General features: G+C 33.0%; 2 protein-coding genes across 2 annotated transcripts; one reads left to right on the forward strand and one right to left on the reverse strand.

The window, feature by feature from the left end:
- Positions 1 to 84: 84 nt before the first annotated feature.
- Positions 85 to 2,413, reverse strand: LOC126776004 (probable cardiolipin synthase (CMP-forming)). The gene is made up of 5 exons (XM_050498254.1): positions 1,918 to 2,413; positions 1,703 to 1,840; positions 1,379 to 1,594; positions 748 to 843; positions 85 to 467 (listed from the first exon to the last, which is right to left on the reverse strand). The coding sequence occupies exons 1-5, from the start codon at positions 2,314 to 2,316 to the stop codon at positions 315 to 317; spliced, it is 1,002 nt and encodes a 333-aa protein (XP_050354211.1). The 5' UTR covers positions 2,317 to 2,413; the 3' UTR covers positions 85 to 314.
- A 979-nt stretch (positions 2,414 to 3,392) lies between these two features.
- Positions 3,393 to 21,939, forward strand: LOC126775925 (zinc finger FYVE domain-containing protein 26 homolog). Its single transcript, XM_050498102.1, has 17 exons — positions 3,393 to 3,473; positions 3,778 to 3,874; positions 4,284 to 5,943; positions 7,605 to 7,723; positions 10,976 to 12,685; positions 12,760 to 12,858; positions 13,602 to 14,414; positions 14,891 to 15,162; positions 15,532 to 15,666; positions 15,755 to 15,882; positions 16,269 to 16,675; positions 17,613 to 18,083; positions 18,643 to 18,871; positions 19,295 to 19,589; positions 19,886 to 20,020; positions 20,662 to 20,788; positions 21,219 to 21,939. The coding sequence occupies exons 2-17, from the start codon at positions 3,809 to 3,811 to the stop codon at positions 21,387 to 21,389; spliced, it is 6,837 nt and encodes a 2,278-aa protein (XP_050354059.1). The 5' UTR covers positions 3,393 to 3,473; positions 3,778 to 3,808; the 3' UTR covers positions 21,390 to 21,939.
- Positions 21,940 to 22,299: the final 360 nt, after the last annotated feature.

Consider the following 22,299-nt stretch of genomic DNA (forward strand, 5'->3'; position numbering starts at 1 on the left):
ATTTCAGATATGACTCAAAATTGTTATTGAAATTTAATTTTGTTTTGTTCTATTAGTTTAAGTATAATTTTGTACTTTTGTCATTTTTTTATAATATATGAGTATTTTGTGCATTATAAGCAGTTTATTCATGTGAATAGAATGATTTAATAAAACTATCCCTATTTTATACAAATCAGAAATTTATTTTAACCATTTGATATATTTTTTAGGCTTAACAATTACATTTCATGGAAAACTGTTTAAAAACATTTTAATTCCAAATTTACTTTTTACACACAGCTGGAAGACGACACATGAAATTCACATATTGCTCATAATTTCTTCTTTAAGAGTTTATAGGTATCCTTACTTATAATATAACTGATTGCTGAAATAACAGTAGATGCTGCAGTTAATCCACATAGTGCATTTAGAGCTGGATGATCTACAAAATTGAATACTGGTGAAGCTAAGGCAGTTCCCACCTGAAATTTCAAATATAAAAATATATATTGCTATCCCTTAGTTGACCGAATGAAAATAAAGACTTGGTAATGCTACTCAATGATTCAAATTTTAATTTAATAGTTTCATACTAACATATTTTTTTGCTTTTAATTAATGTTCTCTGAGGCAGCAAAAGGGTTGATATATTAGAATAATAAATAAGTCTGTGTTGACTTAAATTTGAAAGATTTAAAACAACTAAATAACACTTAATATTTCATTTACACCTAAATAGAAACATAAAAATAAGAAACTTGCCAGTAGCAATTGGATTGCAGTATTAATTTTGCTAATAAATGTAGGTGCCAATTGAGCTGTGGCATGAGTCACATCAAAATATCTACTTAGTGTTTTCTGAAAAAAAAATTTGAGAAAAAATTAATTTATCCCTTTGATTGTGAATTAATTATGTATAATGATGTTTTTTACTTCATTTCAATATGATTTATTTATTGTCTACCAAATCTTTTACTGACTTTTTATTATTAAATATTTATCTATACTTTTCATATCTTTATGTTTTTTTCCTTAATTTAGTTTTTTACGGTAGCTTTATTCATAACATTTTCAAACAATGTATAGAATACATTCTTTTGATCTCATCATTTCAAATAAATGCAAGACTATCATAATAAACAATATTAAGTCAATTATTAATATTACTGGTGGTAGCGTTTTGTGCAAGCTCATCTGGGCAGGTACTAACCACTTATCAGATATTCTACTGCAAAACAGCAGTGTTGGTATGGTACGTTGGTGTCCACTTGCCATCAGGTGCTCGTCAACCTACCTATTTTATAAAATAAATAAAATTAGCAATACTTGTTTCAATGGAATAAAACTTGAAATATAATATTATTTATGAAATTGCAAAAACAATAATACTTACAGGGGGTGGTAGACTGATATATCTTATAACAAAACCCGCCCCTACCAATACTGCGTCACGAGCCACAATTAACAAAGTCAAAGGAAGTGGTATCAAATCTTGCCATGTAAGACTTATGAATAAGGTGGCTATAAGGACTTTGTCAGCCATTGGATCCAAAAATGAACCCATTTTTGATGACTGACCTTCCCAATTGCGTGCTATCCACCCATCTAACTGTAAATGCATGTACACTTATTTTATAACATAAAGAAGAGCTGATGTGATTATGTATTTTATAATTTTTATATAAATAAATTTGCACTTAACTTTTATGTTACTTACCAGATCTGTGACACCCGCAAATACTAATAATCCTAGAGCCAAGTTATAATGATCTTGCAAAATGACATAACCTAAATATGGAGACATAACTATTCTAGTCATGCATAGTATATTGGGTATGGTAAAAACATTTTCTTTCTGAAATAAAATTAAGTGTCATACTATTTTTAAGAATTGATATTAATCTTATTGATAAAAATAAACATTTTTACAACCTCCACAACTTCCTCAATTTTTTCTCTAACTTTAGCTCTTGTTTCTAAAATATCCTTCACTAAGTGTTCTTTCTTAACTTTAAGCTTGTGACCAGTAATTTGTCTTTGTTGTTTCAAGTCGCGAACAATTTCAACACCTTTTTGTCGAATTTTCTGCTCTGTATCTTTAATTTGAACTTTCTTTTGTTCTAAAGCACCTTTTAAAGCTTCTGCTTTTTTATCTATTTCTAAAAAATGTTTTTTGTTGTCTGAAGAATATACACACACTAACGATGAAAGCTTTAAGGGGTTAAAAATTATTCTCCGCTTTGTATTAATAAGTGTACTAAATTTTCGGCTTGGTGTACTACCACACAACGTATGGATTTGTTTTATAAGCCCAATCGTTTTGAACCTCATTTTAAAAATAAAATACGAGTGTATTTATTATTGTTAAATATTCAAAGTTTTACTCATTTACAAATTATTTTACCGACGACCAGCTGATATGTGACAAATTGACAACGTGACATTGACAATTTACTAAGCGCTTTTCAACAATAAATTATGCAATAAGCGCTACGCATTGTTAGTAAGAATTTAATAAATTTTTGATTTAATAAACCTTTGTTGAGTATCTGTTCAAAATGATAGATGACCAATTGTTATAAGTTTACTCTTAAAAACAATTGCGAAGATGTTACTTGAATCTATCGTAAGTGTAATATCAGCCTTTATTAAATTAAAAATAATTTTATTTAATGATAGTCAGTGCTGCTAATAGACCAAATGATGTAAAAAATATAAATAAATATTACGGTTCTGAAACCGACTGATCATATCTATCATTTCTTTTTTACGTGACCTTGGCAGAAATAAAATATTTTAGACTCAACTAGCGTAGATACACGCCAGATAAAGAAGGAAAACAAATACATATAAATTGTACTCAGTACATGAGTACAAGCTTTCATAGTAGTACAGGATTCAAAAGTTGAGCTTGCATTATCATACATCATGTTAGCACTACCGATTTTTCCCATTTTATTTTAACAACAATTGATTGTATAAAATATTTGTAACGAACGTTTAAATCAACGAACAATTAAATCTCTACAGCTTAGCAATTAGTAATTTAGACTTTAGAACAGAAAGAGCAGTAATACTTCTCTATGGAAATTTTCAAATCTATTACCATTGGCCTTGAATGTTTCCCGTCTAAGTAATGTTGGCTGTATGACAATTTTTTGATAAAATGTAAAGTAGCAAAGCTTCAAGTTTGACATCTTTTATTTCTATTTTTTTATCTTATTTCTATATTGAAAATATGTTTATTTTCAAATTATTAAAAATACTTGTATTCAAAGTCATGAATTTATCGTTTAAAAAATATACCAGTTTTTTTTTTTTTGTCAAATGTCAACTTAGTAAATTGACAGCTTGTACTATGATTTTTTTGTTTATGTAGAATTGTTAAGTGACTTCCAAAATAAACAATTTTTTGTTTCAAGTTCTGTGTTTTTCATCGCTAATGTAGATGTTATATTTTGATATGTCTTTTTTTTTATTAATTGAAGGTAGGAATATATCATTTTTACCTTTCGTTAAATCATTTTGTTGACGGTTATATTCATATTGAATTACGTATATTTACCATTTCCTACTTTGAAGAAGCTGTCTTAATTCTTATTTGCTTAATTTTCGCTTAAAAAATATAAAAATTTCTAATAATATAAAATAATAAGTTGTTTTTTTTACATTGAAAATAATATTAAAGCTTAAAAACAAATTCTTATTATAAAAAGTTACATTACTGTAGTTAACTTATAATGCAATTTATCAATGAAGTATTATATAATAATAAACATCTTTCTCCTATAGTGATAGAATTTTAAATTAATTACCATTTACAATGAAGGAAGATGAATTAAAATATACACTCCGCTTGTTGGATAACTTAAATGAAGAAGTATTTGAGGTAAGTTAAAATACTGCAAATGCTTAATCCTTGTTTTGAATTTGCCTTAAAATAGTTATAAAGAGAATATAAATGTATATGTTATTTACATTGCAACATAAATACATACTTGTTTGTTTTTAATGGAAAGTAAGTTCCTGACAACTGGTTGGCTCTGTTCATGGCTCTGAATACAAGTGTGTTGTTAGAAGTCTTCACTAATTTTGCAAATAATATAACCATAAAGACCTATCCCATTATATTCTTTGTGTATAATTAAAATTTCATTGAGTTTCTCATTTTTCAAATATTAATAAGAATTCAAAAATTAATACAAAGAATTTGGTGTTATTCTGTACTATTAAAAATAACCTTATAATAAATATTTTTATTCATGATATAAGTATATGAGTTAAATAATTTATTCCAGGAAATCATACAAGTGTACTATGATACAGAAGAATCTAAACCAATTATTAACATATCCAGCCAAGCAATTGAGCTCTTAAAAAAAAATTTATCAAGCAATCCAGTGACAACCTCAACGATTCTAAATTTCTTACAAACCCACATACATGATGAAACAATTTTGTATAACATACAATTATTATATTTGGAAGTATTAAAGTCTGAATTATTAAACAATTCACCTGAGAAAATAATAACAATATTGTCATTAGCGAGATGGGACGATAAGATACAGCCTCAATTAATCAATGAAATTTTTAATCATTTCTCTGATGATATATTCAGACAGCACAGAAAGCAGATCCTTATCAGTTTAGTGACCCATGGCAAGCCGGAACTAATAAATATAGCTTCAGATCTTATGCATAGAAATGAATCACAAAAGCATTTCAAATTAACAGCAGAATACATGATAGAACTCTGTTACCAGGATAAAACACACTGGCTCTTGAAAGCTGCCCAGATCTATAAACAACAACTTAACGATATGAAAAATGTGACTTTTGAAATAAATAACTTCACAAAACAAATTCTGATAATGGTATTAATTGATCTCACAAATTGTCCCGAGACATATGACTTGCCTTCATTAGTTAATCAGTTGACGAACATATTTTCAATCCTTGATACCTACACAACAACAGATCGACAATTGCAATTTTATATGACTGAAATAAAAAGAGAATTGACAGTTATAAAATTTTGCCTCGAAAATAATTGTAAAATTATGACAACGTCGATATTTAGTCAGGTTTTAAGTCAGAGTGCTTTAACAGTTATATCCCAGGTTTGCAGACTTTCTAAAGTGGACAGGTACAAAGTATCGAGGCTGTTGAATACGAACAATGAGTTCATAACTGAATTGTTGTCTCATAACAACAAAAACAACCCAGAGAAAATCAACCAAAGTATCTCGAACTGGGATATTTCCACATATAATAGTTACTGTGCAATAACAAAGGTTATAGATACAATATTAAATACATCCGAAGGTATTGAAAACACGCAAGAAATGAGTACATCACTCGATGACATCAAACGACTAGTCTTATCAATTCAACCTTTGCAATATTGTATCGAAGCTATAGAAACTATATTCTCTTGTTTATTTCTGAGATATGAATATTTCTCATGCTACGAACACACTCAAGACTACCCATGCGGTACACACTCAGAATGTTCCTACTTCTATTCCAAAAAGCCGAACAAGAATCCGAAAAGCTTGAACAGTTCGAGTACAGGTTTCCTGTGTAACTCTCTAACGACGCAAATAATTTTAAATACTCTTAAATTATGCTTGGAAACATTATGGGAAAGAGATGTTAACAGTATACAATTAAACGACCAAAACACATCGGCGCGGTTAAAAAAATTGACCAATGTTATCAATCATTCTATTTGGAAAATGCAACTCGTTTCAACACTTTCGCCTGACACGAGCCCCGTGCATCTCAAACTGTGTCTAGATTACGTGGAAGTGGACGAAAGTAGTGAGGATGAAGACCGTGAATCTGATCAAAGAATTATCAGAAAGAAGCCCAAAATTAGACGTCGACACACGAATCCTAAGCCCGACGTTGATCAAGCTATGCTTACATCCACCGTTTCAGCTTCTGAAGAGAGTAAGTCACATTACATATATTTCAAAAAGATAGATATTAGGTCCTTACATATGAAATTGGCGTTTTATACGGGAGGAATATAAAGTCATTTTTTTTTGTAAAATATATTTAATTAATCAAAGTATGCACCGTTGTTATCTATGTACTTTTGCCATCTCATAGGTAGTTCATTGATCCCTTTAATAAAACAACCATGGGGGCGAGAATCAAACTCTGTGAAGGCGGTTTTGACGGCCGCATCGGAGTTGAATTTTTTTCCTTGTAAGAAGTTGTCCAAATTCCGGAAAAAATGGTAATCTGTTGGAGCAAGGTCCGGGGAGTACGGTGGATGTCGCAGACATTCCAATTGTAGCTCATCTAACTTAGTGGTTGTTTGTTGTGTAGTGTGTGGTCTTGCGTTGTCGTGAAGCAGAAATGGCCTAGAGCGATTTTATAAAAAAATTTTTTTTTTATAAAATAGGAAGACGGACGAGCATATGGGCCACCTGATGGTAAGTGGTCACCAAACGCCCTTAGACATTGGCATTGTAAGAAATGTCAACCATCGCTTACATAGCCAATGCGCCACCAACCTTGGGAACTAAGATTTTATATCCCTTGTGTCTGTAATTACACTGGCTCACTCGCCCTTCAAACCGGAACACAACAATAATAAGTACTGCTGTTTTGCGGTAGAATATCTGATGAATGGGTGGTACATACCCAGACGAGCTTGCACAAAGCTCTACCACCAGTAGCATAGTATTGACCAATCGCGGTTATTTAGCAGCTAGTTCTTCCTTCTTGGTTTGCCGTTGCTAACAATAGATATCTGCCGTAATCGTTTGGCCAGATTTTAGAAAGCTGTAGTGAACGACACCGGCGCTATTCCACCAAACACTCAAGTGACGTTTTTTGAGTTAATTTTCGTTTAAGGTAGGATTTGGCTGGGTCTCCAGGGTTCAGCCATTGCGACGAGCGTTTCCGATTATCGTACAGTATCCACTTTTCATCACAAGTAATGATTCGATTTAAATCCTTTCATTATTGCGTCGGTTGAGCAAAGTAACACAGCAGTCGACGCGTGTTTGCAAGTTCTATTCACTCAATTCATGAGGTACCCATCGTTCAAGTTTTTTTACTTTCCCGATTTGCTTCAAGTGGATTAATACAGTCTTATCACTTAGCCCGAAGCCTGCAGCTATCTCTGAAGTGCTTTGTGATGGATCCGCTTCCACAATAGCCTTTAATTCTTCATTTTCCACTTTGGTCTCCAGCCGTCCACGGGGTTGGTTTTGAAGGTCGAAATTACCAGAATGAAAACGTTGAAACCAAAAACGTACCGTGCTTTCTTTTGCGACACCAGCGCCGTACACATAATTAATCCTTCGAGCTGTTTCTGCAGCACTGGTGCCACGGTAGAACTCGTACTCGTAAATATGCCGATATTTCATGTTTTCCATTGGGCGGTAATAAGCGACGCCAAAGAAAAAAATAATGAGGAAAAAACAAATGTACCAGCTAAATGAATTTATAAATTTGAATTTGGAATTCCTAACAAAAGAGGAGATATTTCAGATTAAAATGGTCAGTACGACAAAACGCTAATTTCATATGTAAGGGCCTAATATATATATGTATTTAATTGAACACAAAAAATAATAATTGTTGTATAATTTCAGCGTGTTCCCCAAAAAAAAACACCATTGACTTCATTTCAATCATGCTGGCGAAACCGAATTGTCTGGTAGCTCTGGCATTGTATCAAAATGATTTCTCTAAAGCGAATCAAATATTAGAGGTATGTTAAAATTATTTCATTGCTAGTTATATATAATACACATTTTATATTCAACCAGTATTGCTATGAATGACTTGATATTATTTGTATTGAAACGCTTGTTAAAATTTATTGTGTTATGCGTTTGTTTAATTTGTTTAAACAAAACAATTGGTTTATTCAATATTTTTATTTCCATGCTTTCTTTTAAATTGTTCTGATCAGGTGTTCAAGCTTTTCATAACAATCTTTTTCATTGTCACTTGGCTCGTAATATATCACACCTCCCCTGTGTCTGAAGACTCCTGGGGGATTAGTTTCTAAGAATATTTTAGCTTCATCGATGATTTTATTCGGTTTGAAAATATTACACAGCAAACAACAGCAGCACCAACCTGGAACATGATAAAACTATTGTTTTAATAACACCATATACTACTTAAAAAAAACCTTGTCATTATTTTTTGTATACGATAATAAATTATGTATTTATTATCGTATATATTGATACCGCAATACAAGACCCCCGAGTGCATGCGGAAATATAAAAGTATATTACGTGTATATTAAAAGTATGAACGTAACGTAAAGTTATTAAGTGCAGTATGTACAGTAATCTGTAGCCTGAAATCGAGTTAAAGACAATCTGCTGACTGTATCTGCAGTGGCAACAATTATAATAACACGTTCTACATACATATAATGTTTAAATTTTAAACTATAAGAGTATTATTTTTAGTACCTTTTGTACACCATAAAGGGATTGCCAGCGCTAAGTAAACGAGAAACCATATTTTCACAATCTCCAATAAACGCTTTAGTCTTAATTTACTTATCTCTTTTTGTATTCTTATGTTGTTTAGAAATCCGCTTGAGTTAGAGCGTTCCAATGTTTTGTTTTTAAGTATGCGGTTTGAATAAATAATTGGTAATAATTCTGTAATAAAACAATAACGCTTTGATATAATTTAATGCAAAAATAGTTTTTACTTACTTACAACACTAATAATTACTTTTTTGCTCACTGCCAGTAATATCGAATTCAGTTTTACATCTCCAAAGTAATATTCACTAAGAAAATTGGTCATATTCATAAATAATATTGTATTATTTTTCGTGTCCTGTGTTTTATTTTCCAAAACAATGATTTGTTTGTATTGCGTGATTTATTATCGATGTCGATTCTCTTGTACAGTATTACTAAACTGAAGTTATTTGACACGATTAAAATACTTGCTTAGCATTTTAATTCTACACACAAGACCGAGATATAGCTATATTATATAAAGCTATATTTTTAATTCTGATAGATTAGTTTAGAGGTTGTGTTCAATGGGACCATTGATAAATAAAAATAAAAACTTTAAAAACGTAGGTAGTAAATCCACGTCACGCAAATTTTTGGTAAATAATTAATATATCTTCCGTCCAAATACAATTCAAATAATCAAGTCAACTCAATTTTCTGTACGAAAAAATATGACACTTAAAATATTTTTCGTATAAATATCAGCATTACTTACTGAACAAACTAAACTGGAATTTAATTGATAATAAATTTTAGTCAAATATTAATTCGGCAGTTCGTTATCGTGCTCAGACATAGAGGGGTGGAGTCTGTAGAGGGTTTTCTTTAGTAAGATGGTATGGATATGGTATTATTAGATTCTTTAAATCCTATACATATGTTATATATATAATAAAAAAATATATTAATAATAAATAATAATAATATCCTGGGACATTTTTCACACACGGCCATCTGATCCCAAATTAAGCTTGTATAAAGCTTGTGCTATGGAAACCAGACAACTGATATACTACATATACTACTTTTTCTTTTGTAAATACATACTTATATAGATAATTACACCCAGACTCAGGACAAACAGACATGTTCATGCACACAAATGTCTGTCCTGGGTGGGAATCGAACCCACAACCTTCGGCGTGAAAGGCAAGTGTTCTACCAACCACGCCAACCGGCTCGTCAAAATTAATACTTACTAATATTATAAATGCGTAAGATAGTTTATTTATTTATTGATTGGTTTGTTTGTTACGCTTCTAATCTACTAAGTTAGTTTTAAAGAATAAGCACTGCGGAAAGAAATAGTACGTAATATATATATAAAAGTATAATTGATAGACTGACATGTTAGCGCACAGCCCAAACTACTGGCCCAAACTAATGAAAATTTGCATGAAGGTTGATTTTTACACAGTAGGTTAGCACTCGGAAAGGATTTTTGAAAAATTAACTCCTAAGGTAGTGATAAAAGGGGTTAAGGTTTGTATAAAAATCCTTTAGTTTTGAAGAAAGAGCCATGAAAATTGGTATTTAGCTATTTCGAATTATGACGCGAGCGAAGCCGCGGGTAAAGCGCTAGTAATTTGTACAAACATAATCAAATAAAACTAATGTCAAATGTCAAATCCATTTCCGTGATTTTGCAATATATATTCCGGTTCATATTTATCAGTAAGAAGACATTGCCCTCCGTGTAACAACAACTGTTCAAATACAGATAATTAAATACATTTTTATTGAAATGAAAATATGACCTTATTTATAATATAAACAACGTTTAGCGGTGTTTAATAAAACATAGATTTCTCCCTTTCTTTCATCATTGATTTCACATTCGAAAGAAGAAGACATGGCATTGTTTAACTAATCATCATCCATTATACACCATTTTTAGGTAATGCAATATACAAATATAACAACGTATCAAATATGTAAACAACTGCGTATTGATAAATTTGAAGTAATTGAATATGATATCATGCATTGCTTTAGTGATAACTATATATATGTAAATATATAATTACAAATAACAACGTATGTGGATTCAAATATATAAAAAAATAGAACGTTTAGTTTCATGGCTATAAATCTTCAATGCCTTTCATTTTTTTTTTGATATTTTAGTATAAAAAGTATACCATTTGTCAACGAATCCTCGTTATTCCTTCTTAATTCTTCATTATTGATATGTATAACTTTGTTATTCGATGCACGATAAGGATTACTAAATAATCTGCTTGTTTGAGCGATAACCGTATTTTGTATAAAAAAACAAAGTAATATATGATCGAAACGAAGTCTAAATATTGTTTTTTGCGAAATATCCTGCATTATTGTCAAAATCTTTGACAATAATGCACGATATAGACATAGACTAATAATAATTTATAAAATAAACACAAAAGAGTTTTTAGTTTAAATTATTTTGATTTAATAAATATTATATAAAATCTATTTTTCAGATGTTCGATCTATCTGACTCGGAAATAGCAACAGAAGTTACGTTCACAGAACAACTAAGGCATTTGATTGCAAAGATAAAAAATATTATATGTTATCGAGATTGCTCCCGATATCCTTCGAAAGAGTTATCAGCACTTTCTGTTGTATCGACTGAAGTCATGGGCCTCGTAGAAGGGTTCCTAGCTTCGAACAGAGCGCCAAATTCCTTTGATATAATTGAATTAGGTGCTCGTCATCCACATTTACAGCTTTACAGCCACCAAAACGCTCCATTTATTAACGCTGTCGACATACTTCTCAGTAGCGGACTCAACAGAGAAATTACATATGGATTAATAAATGTGGTCGAAAGAAAACTTGCGGAGGTTAGATGTAGTACTGACGTCATGGCGGTTAAGAAAACTAACTATATTCGATTTGTCGAGGATATCGCCAGCGTTACTTTCGAAATTTTCGGTAACACAGATAAATCATTTGACTTCGTAGATAACGTTTGCGAATTAATAACTGACTGTCGCATACCTATTAAACATAAAGAATTTTGTAAATTAAACCAGCTTTCCAAAGAGCTCAGGCAATGTTGCTTTGATTTAGCCGAAATTGTAACTTCAGATAAATCGAATGTTCTAGACGAAAGTTCGTTACAAAAATATCATCAAATATATATGAATGTTGTCGCTGCATCAGATAAAGATTTATGTAATATAAATGAAGTTTCACGTCACGGTACGAAGAAAGCAAGAGTACATTACTTAAGGAAATGTTACATGTACTCGAAATCCGTGTCACAACTGGAACAGGAAGATAAGGTTAACGAAACTTCCATTGACGCGCCATACTTTTCGGTGTTAGAAAGACAATTGCATGATATATTTGGAAACATGATAAACAACAAAGAATTACCTATAACGCATTTGGAACCGATATGCAAAAAATTAAACGTTAATTTGATTCCGAAGTTAATTCTCAACTTTTGTCCATCTATAACATTAGCCGGCCCTTTGAGAGAGGCAAGCGAAGAAAATTTCAATAACCTTCTACAGGTTGTGTATGAGTTGAACAATTCTGAAGAAAAACTATTTATTGAACCGATAACAGATTTTGCTCCCTTACCACGGAGTCCAGATCCCCAATGTCTTACATACATTGTCTTACATAATTGGGTACTAGCACACATTATTAGAAAAATTCATCCAACTTTAAGCGAAAGCAGCACGCAACAGAACATAGACGCACGCACGAAGCATCTAAATAAATACATGGATTTAGAGAGATTCAACTGTACCAAAGCTCTGTTTGGTGGAAATAAATGCTTAGCTTCGCTTCATACAATAGTAGACTTAGACAAATTATTTTTGTACTTACCACAACTGCTGGAGTCTGGTAAGATATTGCAATGCCTCAAAATATTGGATGCACTGTCAGAACGTCAACTCATGTGCAGTGCAAATTTGACGAACATACGGGACTTGATTTTGTTTAAAATAGCTACGAATCCAAAGGTCCACTATAATTGGAAATATTGTCAATATTTGAAATGCTCCGAATTGAAGTTAGATCTCATACTCAACAACTTATCAGCCTGGCCGGCGGAGGGCGCTCTTGAAGCTATTAATTATCTACGATTTAGTTTAAATCATACGCTGGTGGATGAAAGTTTATATGAGAAATGTACAGATTGGATCGTCAAAATACCAATTTACGAGCAGGTATAATAACAACTCAATAAGTATCTCTAATAATAATATACCGTTTAATATATTGTATTTTTTTTTTATTACAGATAGCTTCCATAATGGGAACCAACCATTGGTACACAATCTATGAAAAGTCCTTGGAAAATCCTGAAAATATAATTGAAGTCCTTATGGATAGCCAGCAGGTATTTTTTTTATATAACAAGCTATATTTTGATCAATATTGTATTCAAACATTTTGTTCTTTTCAATAAAAAATATTCTGTCGAGAATTTTTCAGTACCTGTCAGGAGTACTAGAGGGATAGACAGTGTATATTTCCGTGCCTGAGCGCAAACACCTTCGCGCTCTCGGAGAGCGGACTTGTAGGATTGTCTCTCTTTGCGGTCGTGTAGGATTGGTCGTCCCATTAGATTATAAGAGTGCAGAAATAAAGAGTATGCATATAATTACGTATACACTTGTGAACCTAAATATGTCCTGCGTATTTGAGTCCTGTTGAGAATAGTTACTGTGGACGATATCGATAAGCAAGAAGTCATGTCACAAATATTGTTTATTTTTTCAGTAATAATAATTTTCAGTGACTGCTTCGTTGGTCTGGTGGCTTAATGTAAGGCCGCAGACCCGGAGGACCTGGGTTCAATTCCCAGGTCGGGCCAATAAAAAGTTATTTGGTTTGTCTGTCAGAAAATTCTCAGTAGCAGCCCGGAGTCTGGAAGTTGGGAGTGTGTACACTCCCGTGCCTCGGAAAGCACGTAAAGCCGTTAGTCCTGCGCCTGAACTCTTCCGGTCGTATCGGATTGCCGTCCCATCGGATTATGAGAGTTGAGGAATAGAGAGTGCACCTGTGTTTGCGCACACACTTGTGCACTATAATATCTCCAGCGTAGTTGGCTGGAGGACATTATTATTATTATTGTTTCAGTTTAAATTATGCTTAGAATGGGCTGATGTTCACGAGGCTTCTGATTATATGAAAAATCTGATCGTGATAAATCTTTTACGACAATTATTTGAATACACCAGTCAGGCGACGCCGACCTTAGTCCGTGATTTGCTCGCAAGATTACCGAAAACTCAAGCAATGGACTTAGTTTCAGAAGAAATATCAAAAATCAGGAACATTGAAATCTTCCAAGTCTGCATTGATTTTGTCTCTGCCAATACCACCGTTTGGAAAACATTTGAAAATATCAAAATAGGTTTTCAAATTATGCTTGAAATCGAAGCGAATTCGAGACATCTATTCTGGGATTTAATAGAAAAACCTCTGATAATGATTGAACAACTCTTGATGAACGCAAAGCTGGAAATGTTGGTTCAAATAATAAATAAAATTGCACCCACACTTAAAAATGATATAAGTGGTGATAACCTGTATTATAACATAAAATCAATCGATACCTTATTGATTTCGCGTAATTCTGTCGATGCCTTGTTAAGATATTACGCAGAGAAAGCGTTAGACATGAAAAACCCGAGACACACATGTCCTAACCCACCGAAACCTTGGGACGATTCATTGTTACAATCTATAGATTCCATTAATATAGAAGCCACATCGAAACCATTCGTAATGCCGGAACATGTGCCTACAAAGGAACTGTGGGTTGAGGATTACACGACAGACAAGTGTATGGTGTGCAAAATATCCATATTCTCAATGATTATACGCAGACATCACTGCAGGCGATGCGGGAGGGTAGTATGTCATGGGTGCTCGAGAAATAAAATGCAGGTATAGTTTTTTTACATAGTTTAGTATGGTCTAGTTTTAGTTGAAATTTATTTTTTGTTTTATTAGGAATGTTATTTAATGTTTATGTTAGAGTATCTACAGAATAAAAAATACTTTATGCAGACTATTACTGCTAGCCAAGGGTTATTTTTTAAATAATAATAAATATGAATACTTGTTTCTGCCCGTTTTATGCGTTCGCGCATAGTTCGTCCGATTGAGTTGAAACTTCAGTTGTTGCAACTTGCGTGAAAGTTTTTGACTATCAAGGTACCATAAGTCGCGCACGCGAATCGTATCTCGTAAATATTTACAAACAAATTTATTTTGATCTTTACAAAAAAGTAACTACTCAGTATGTTGCTGGCTCTGGTCTGTAGTGCATACAGCTGTGCTATTAGCAAACGGCATAGCATATGTAAATATTTTTTATCTTTACTCGTTCTTCGATTCGTTCATATTATGTGTGTTTAAAGGTGCCTACATACCCCAGTGGCGTTAAATTCCGCGTCTGCGATGATTGTTTCACGCAAACAATGAATAAGAAATCTAATTCCGAGCGAGACAACATGATGCTAAGCAGCAACTCTGATACGGGCAGCGCCACGACCTGTATGGACTGGTGTCTTTCCACTAATCCGAAGAAGAACGAAGCGGTTAGGATTGAGTTTAGTTACGAGTTCACGCCGAATGTTACTCTATGTTTATCGATTATGAAGATGCATACGATCAACTTGGACTATCCGAGGCTAGTATTTAAATATATATTTGTTAACAGCGTCAATAGCGCAAAGGTTTACGGGCCGCCTTTACGATGTAAAAGTCGCAGGTTCAATCTTGACCCCTTGGGCTATTGTCGCTGTACATTTAATTGGAAGGGTAAATAGGATATTAGTAATTCTTTTAGAACGGGCAATGCTAGTATTATTTAAAAAAAAAATAAAAATTAATTGTAATAAAGAATAATAATCAATTAATCTATATAATAAACTATTGGGTCGATTAGTCGATTATGTTATCTAAAATAATGAAACGTAAGACAGGTTGATGATACCTACGGCGCTTGGCAAAGTCATGACACTCAATCTCCGTTTTTATCACTTTTATTCAAATTCAGATTTCTTCTTGATCGAAGCGACGAGGTGGCGCGCGAACTTGCAAACGGAGGTGACTCGAGACTACTGGTACGAGCGAGACGATCGCTTCTACTTGCGGCCGCTGAACTATATTCGCGAGCGCCGAATGAAAAATCGTGAGTGGTTTCTAATAATTTGAAATTGGAACGACCGAACGAACGAGCTGCGGGTATACGTATATAATGTGTGTAATGTATGACGCAGTGCGGGCGCGCGCGTGTGCGAGACGGGCGCCGCGCACGCCGCGCGCTGCCTGGCGCACGCGGACGCCATGGCCACGCTCGTCAAGCACCAGGCGCACCACCTCGTGCCGCACCAGGGCGCACATCCCAGTGAGTACGCAGCATTCATGCATGCATGATTCGATTGCGACCTTATAAATTAAGCTGAAACGAGGGTATTTAATGCAATATTTTGAAAAAAAAAATATTATAGACGTTTGTTGTGTATACATTACGCGCGGCAAACCCTCGAACATTGGCTCTTGCGGCGGCCGCATGCTATGTAATGTCCGTATACATTAATTAAAACAGCACAATTGTTGTTCTTAATATTCCGGCACCTTATATTAGTAACTGAACTTGAAACTTGTTTCCAGGTAGGCCTCCAGATGTTCCGCTTCCATATGTTAGAGCCCAATAGCAAATTTGATCTTGTAACCTAATAATATTCTTCTATTGTTCATAAGTAACGATTTTCGTTAATTTACTTTCCGTAGGTCAAATTGTCCGTTCTTTGCTGGAAGCGGAGAAATGGGAGCTGGCGTTAGAAATAGCGACCAAATCGGGACTCCCTCGCAACAGTGTACTCGCTGCGTGGGGTAAGGCGTGTCTCAAGGCGGGATGTTTTAAAGAAGCGCGCAGAAAGTTCGCTCTTTGTTTCAAGAACACGCCAAACGTCTTAGTCGATGTTCAGGAAGAATTGGAATATGGGAAGGAAGCTTCGGAATCACCTTTTGTTAATAGGAAATTACAATTGAGATCAGAGAGATCTATTTCTGTGTCAAGTATTCAGTCTGAGAATCGTTCGCGAAGCAACCCCTTGTTGAATGAAATTATATCCATGTTGGAAGACATGAACTACCCAGTTAACCAGCTACTGTTAGATAAGGCGGAGAATATCAAAGTAAGGTTATAAAATAACTAAATGTATATATATATATATATATATATATATATATATATATATTGTTAATGTTATAAAATAACTATATACGCCCAGACATTGGCATTGTAAGAAATGTTAACCATCGCTTACATCGCCAACGCGACACCAAACTTGGGAACTAAGATGTTATGTCCCTTGTGCCTGTAATTACACTGGCTCACGCACCCTTCAAACCGAAACGCAACAGTACCAAGTACTGCCGTTTTGTAGTAGAATATCGGATGAGTGGGTGGTATCCAGACGAGCTTGTACAAAGCCCGACCACCAGTAAAATATTTTATATTCAATGTAAATTAGCTACCTAATGTTAAGTGGTCACCGCCGCTCAAAGACATCGGTGACCTAAGAAATATTTATCATTCCTTACATGACCAATGTATCACCAAACATGAGAACTAAGATGTTATGTCTCTGGAGTCGGTAGTTACACTGACCCTTCCAATCGGAACACAACTATACTAAGTATTGCTTTTTGCTATTTGGTAGAATATATTATGATGAGTGGGTGGTAGTTATAGACGAGCTTCCACAAAGCCTTAAATATTTTGGAAGCATTTAAATGCAATTTATAAAAAAATTAACAAACTAATTAACAAAAGATTAAAATCGATAAAAGTAATTAATTATTATTTTTAAATTGAAGAATATTGGAAAAAAAACATTATCATCATTAAAAAAAAACATCGGGAAGATGTTGTTAAGGTTTTTTCTGCCTGACATCAGAAATCCGTCTTAAGAAATTTTTTCTGATATTCAAACTGTCTAAATTGCTACAAAAGTAATAAAAAATATACGGTGTCTAAATTTGCCGCCACTCAAATAGGCTAGAAGCTAGAGCAGCCTATTTAGCCCTCTGGTAAATTGGTCACTGACGTAACTTGTGTAATGTGTACAGACAACAAATGAAAAACTATCAACGATGAATACAAGCAAGAAAAAGATTTCTCTAACAGAACCGGCATTGAACATAATGCATACTCTAGCAAGTGTCAAAAAGATAAAACAAGGCGACTACAGCGATTTCCAAACGGCAACCGTTCAACCAAAAAAATCATTGGCTCAAGGTCTTCTACGTAGAAACAATAATCACAACGAACCAAAAACGGATCATCAGAATAAGAAACTTGATCCGTTCTTTTATAAGGAGTGCGTTTACTATCTCAGTAATTATGGCTCACACGTCGCGAATATAATGTTCTTCATGAAACATAGCAATATGGGTGAAGTTATCAGATATTGTTACGACAGTATGGTCGATAAGGAAACGTTTACAGAATCGGTTTATATGGAATGTTTGAAGAAGGACAAAGTAAGTGATCTTCTAAAGGCCATGAGTGATATGGACACGACTCTTGAAATGTGGTCGGTAAGTGTTATATTTATTTCATTTTATTAATACTTAAGTATTATTGACATATAGTGATTGAACCGTTTAAGATATTTTTTTTATTATTTATGGAATTGATCTTGGGGTTTTTGGTCTGCTCACAATCATAAATCCCCATTAGACGCGGTTATATATCTTAATTCGATTACATTTACTTTTATTCATTATATGTCGTGCGTTAATTAATATTTAATCTTTACGAATAGTGTTTTTATCAATAAAATCGTATCGAGGAATGTGACGTAAAAAAATTCTAAAAACACAGAATTGAACTTTGGTGGTCTCAAAAAGTGAACATTTCACATTTGTCATAATTTTAATTTCCGAAAATTGCATTTACATAACTTTCATTTTATATTGACAAAAGTTTTAAATAGCTGAAAATAAAACTTTAACATTAGTTTAAAAATCAAGAATATTGATTACCAAATTTTTTCAGTCGTAATTTTATAATTTACGACTTATACAGTTATATCTTGCAAGTTCCTTAAGAAAAATGTTCAAAATCAGGTAGTGTGTAATATTAATGTTGTTTCAGGAGTACATCATGCATATATGTAGAACTTTAGAAGTTACAAAGAAACTGGACGCACTGTATGCTCTACAGTGCGGTACGGGTCAGCACGCACGAGCTTCAGCATCTTGCGCTCTCTTGTACTCCAGGCCCATTCCGCCGGGCAACCAGCCGTTCAGTGTGCTACAAGCACGCCAGTATCATCTAAACTCGGCCTTACACCATCTGAGCCAGTGTGTACCTGTCACTAATAGTGAGTCATATTCGTATATTTTATTATTTAATGACTAACAAATATAACATCATTATAAAAGTGACAGCCATGAATTGTTTATGTTTTGTTCACTCCATGACGTCAACTGGACTGCAACTTGAAACTTCTGCGAAGTATGTAAAAAGTTTTACAAATGCATTTATACTATCATAAATATTTGTGTCATTGTACTGTCTCGTTCAAGTTTTGAATCTGATGTGCAACGCGTGTCAGCTTGCAAGTTAAGCAATTCTGACACATGTATTTCCACCATCCTGCCGAGGAGCACCATAAACATCCAATAGTTGCCCAGCTGTAGGGTGTTATTTAGCATTATTCCATACCCGCTTCAAATTAACGAAAGAAATATCTTAATTAGAATATTTCTAGTTCCTGGATTTAAAGTTCATTTTTATTCCGCAGAAATAAATGACCCAAGATCGATACAATTTAATCTTGACAAAACTACCATAGACAATCTCATGACGACAATGTCTCGTCAAATAGAATTAGCAAAGTATTTAGCAGCAAGTGAAGCGAGTGGCAGATTAACGGAAAAAGTAGTAACTGACGTCATACCGGTTAATAGTGTACGAAGGGAAGAAAATGATACGAGACCGTTGACTCTATTCGGTTCGAACACAGATAAAATACGAATAGTTGCTATAGTACTGGCTACGGGGCCGACCATAGAGGGTGGATTTGATCTGGCTTTTAAGTAAGTTATTGTAAATTTATCAAAGTACTGTAATGTGTGTCCCTGTTTGTGTGTGTATTTTCGAAATCAATAAATAACAAATACTACACAAAGCATAATTTCTTATAAACTTTGTTCATTTGTTGCTTAAAAATAAATTAAAAATGGTTTATTAACTTAGATAAAATGGGGACGTGCTGACAATAATACTACTCGATCAAATTATAAACAATAAATCATAATTAATATTAAACTCCTAACATTAAACTTAACATGTCTTAGTTTAATTATTTTTGATTAATTTCATATTCTTACAGGATCATTAGCGAACATAAATTGGATTCTATGAATATTTACACACATGTGGCAAAGTATTTGGTAAACGTGGACAGGTTTATGGAAGTAAAGACATTAGCCAAGTGCATTCGGACTTCGAAAGAAACCGCTGCCAAGTATGTAGAAAGTATTACAAACTAATTTATACTATATTTTTTTATACTTTCAATTTTTAATCACAATATAAATTTCTGAAAACTTATTTTCAATTCACTTTAACTGTTTGATTATGAGAATCCCCAGTGTGCACTCGATTAAAGCGATATCTTTATTATTTTCAAATAAACTTTATATAACAACTTGAAAATTTTAGTAAAGAAAATAGCTTACATTGCCAATGCGCCACCAACCTTGGCAACTAAGATGTTGTGTCCCTTGTGCCTGAAATTACACCGGCTCACTCACCCTTCAAACCGAAACACAACAATACCAAGTATTGCTGTTTTGCGGTAGAATATCTTATGAGTGGCTGGTACCTACCCAGACGAGGTTGCACAAAGCCATACCACCAGTAAAAAAAAATTTTAATCTTATCAAAAACTTAGCGATATAAACAATTCTCTATCATAAAAACAATGTTAGTTAACAACGAATAATTTTGATGTGAGATCTAGTAAAAGTAATCTATAGTATTTACTTGGTTTCAATTCAGTGTCCACCACCACCGAAAGGAGTGTTCCATTGGAGACGTGCTCAGTTCTGTATAATTATTTATCATGGAATAGTTTGCCGCACAGTATGTTTGTTTACCTTGCAGTCTGATGAGCGACCAGGTGCTGGAAGCGGGCGTGGGTGCGGTGGTGTCTCGCTGCGAGGTGCGCGGACAGCTGCACGATGAGCAGGCCGAGATGCTCATCGCGGACATCGCTAGCGTCGCTGTCAAGGTCGAACGATCTAGCGCGCTTATAATATACTCAACGATAAACAATTTTATAAACCATATAAGCTTTTTATCTTTGAAAATATCTATCAATTATACAATTATTTTATTGAAAAATAATTGTATAATAGTTGCCTTTATGAGCCACCTATAGAAAGTGGTCACCTCCACACAAAGACATGTTCATTGTAAGAAATACTAAACTTTCCTTATACCATCAATGGATTGCTGTTTATTGAATTAAAAATGTTATGTTCCATGTCTGTTACTACATTGGATAATTTAACATTTAAATCGAAACAGTAATACAAGGTGTTGTTGTTTAGAGTTGGATAACTGATGGATGGGTGGGATATACACTTATAATATGTGAGCCTATACTATACTCATTAGTAAACAATGGTCTACAAATATTCATATTTAATTTCCAACAGATATCCTGCTATCTTGTATGCCGTAATGTAAGCAGTGCTTACATACTGGCAGCAAAACACGACCGTACTAACGACCTCCGAAGAGTGTTGCAAGAAGCCGAAAGATTAGGTAACGACCAAGTGAGAAACGCTTGTCTCAAGCGACTCACGTCTAAAAACTTACTCTCATAGCAATCTCTAAAAATAATTAATAAGTAAGTAGAAATTAAAATTTATAACCAAAAATGTTAAGATTCTTTTATAGACATTATTGTACCCCAGGATATTAAATGAATTATTAAGTGAAATCATTGTCTCAATATTGCATAGTATGATAATTATTTCTTTGACTGCTAATATTAAAATAATTAGAGTTAGTCACTAGGTGCGATTCTCTATTGGGATGTGATAATTTATAATCTGTAAAAATGTATGACTATTGTTTTTGTTTATGTCTTGTTATGTTATGTTCTTATATGTTCTTACCAATATATCTAATGGTGTTTTGATTAATGAAATATTATAAAAAATTATAAATGTGAGCATTTGTTTCTTTATAGTGATTTTATTAAAAATGTGTCTAACATTTTTGCTAATTATTTTGTACACATTCTCTTTAACTAATATGACAGTACTGAAATGCTATCCTAGTTAATACCACATAACTAAGATTATTTATATATTATTTATATAGCAATATTTTTTCCTGTTAAAATATCTGAAAGATTTTGTCCAAGAGAACTATCAACAGTGTTATAAATATGCGATATTAATTAATAATAGTTGTTAACTTCTTTTGTAACATAACTAAAACAATAAAAAACCTATAAATTTAAATTTGTTTTTATAACAAATATGTTTTTTTATATCATATAAACAAATCATTTCAATAACTTATATAAAAAAATAATGTTAAGATTGCTAATTTTTATTTCATGTTATACTTTAAAGAGCTATTTAGTTAAATTATACTATATTTCAATTTTATATATTGGTCTCATATTGTGATATATGTAATAAGGTGAAAAATAAAATTATGATATTTTAAACCCTTCTTTAATTATAATGTTTTCTTATAAATGCCAAAACTATGTTTTTTTAA

Source organism: Nymphalis io, chromosome 19 (genome assembly GCF_905147045.1).
Source record: "Nymphalis io chromosome 19, ilAglIoxx1.1, whole genome shotgun sequence".
NCBI classification, from domain to species: Eukaryota; Metazoa; Arthropoda; class Insecta; order Lepidoptera; family Nymphalidae; genus Nymphalis; species Nymphalis io.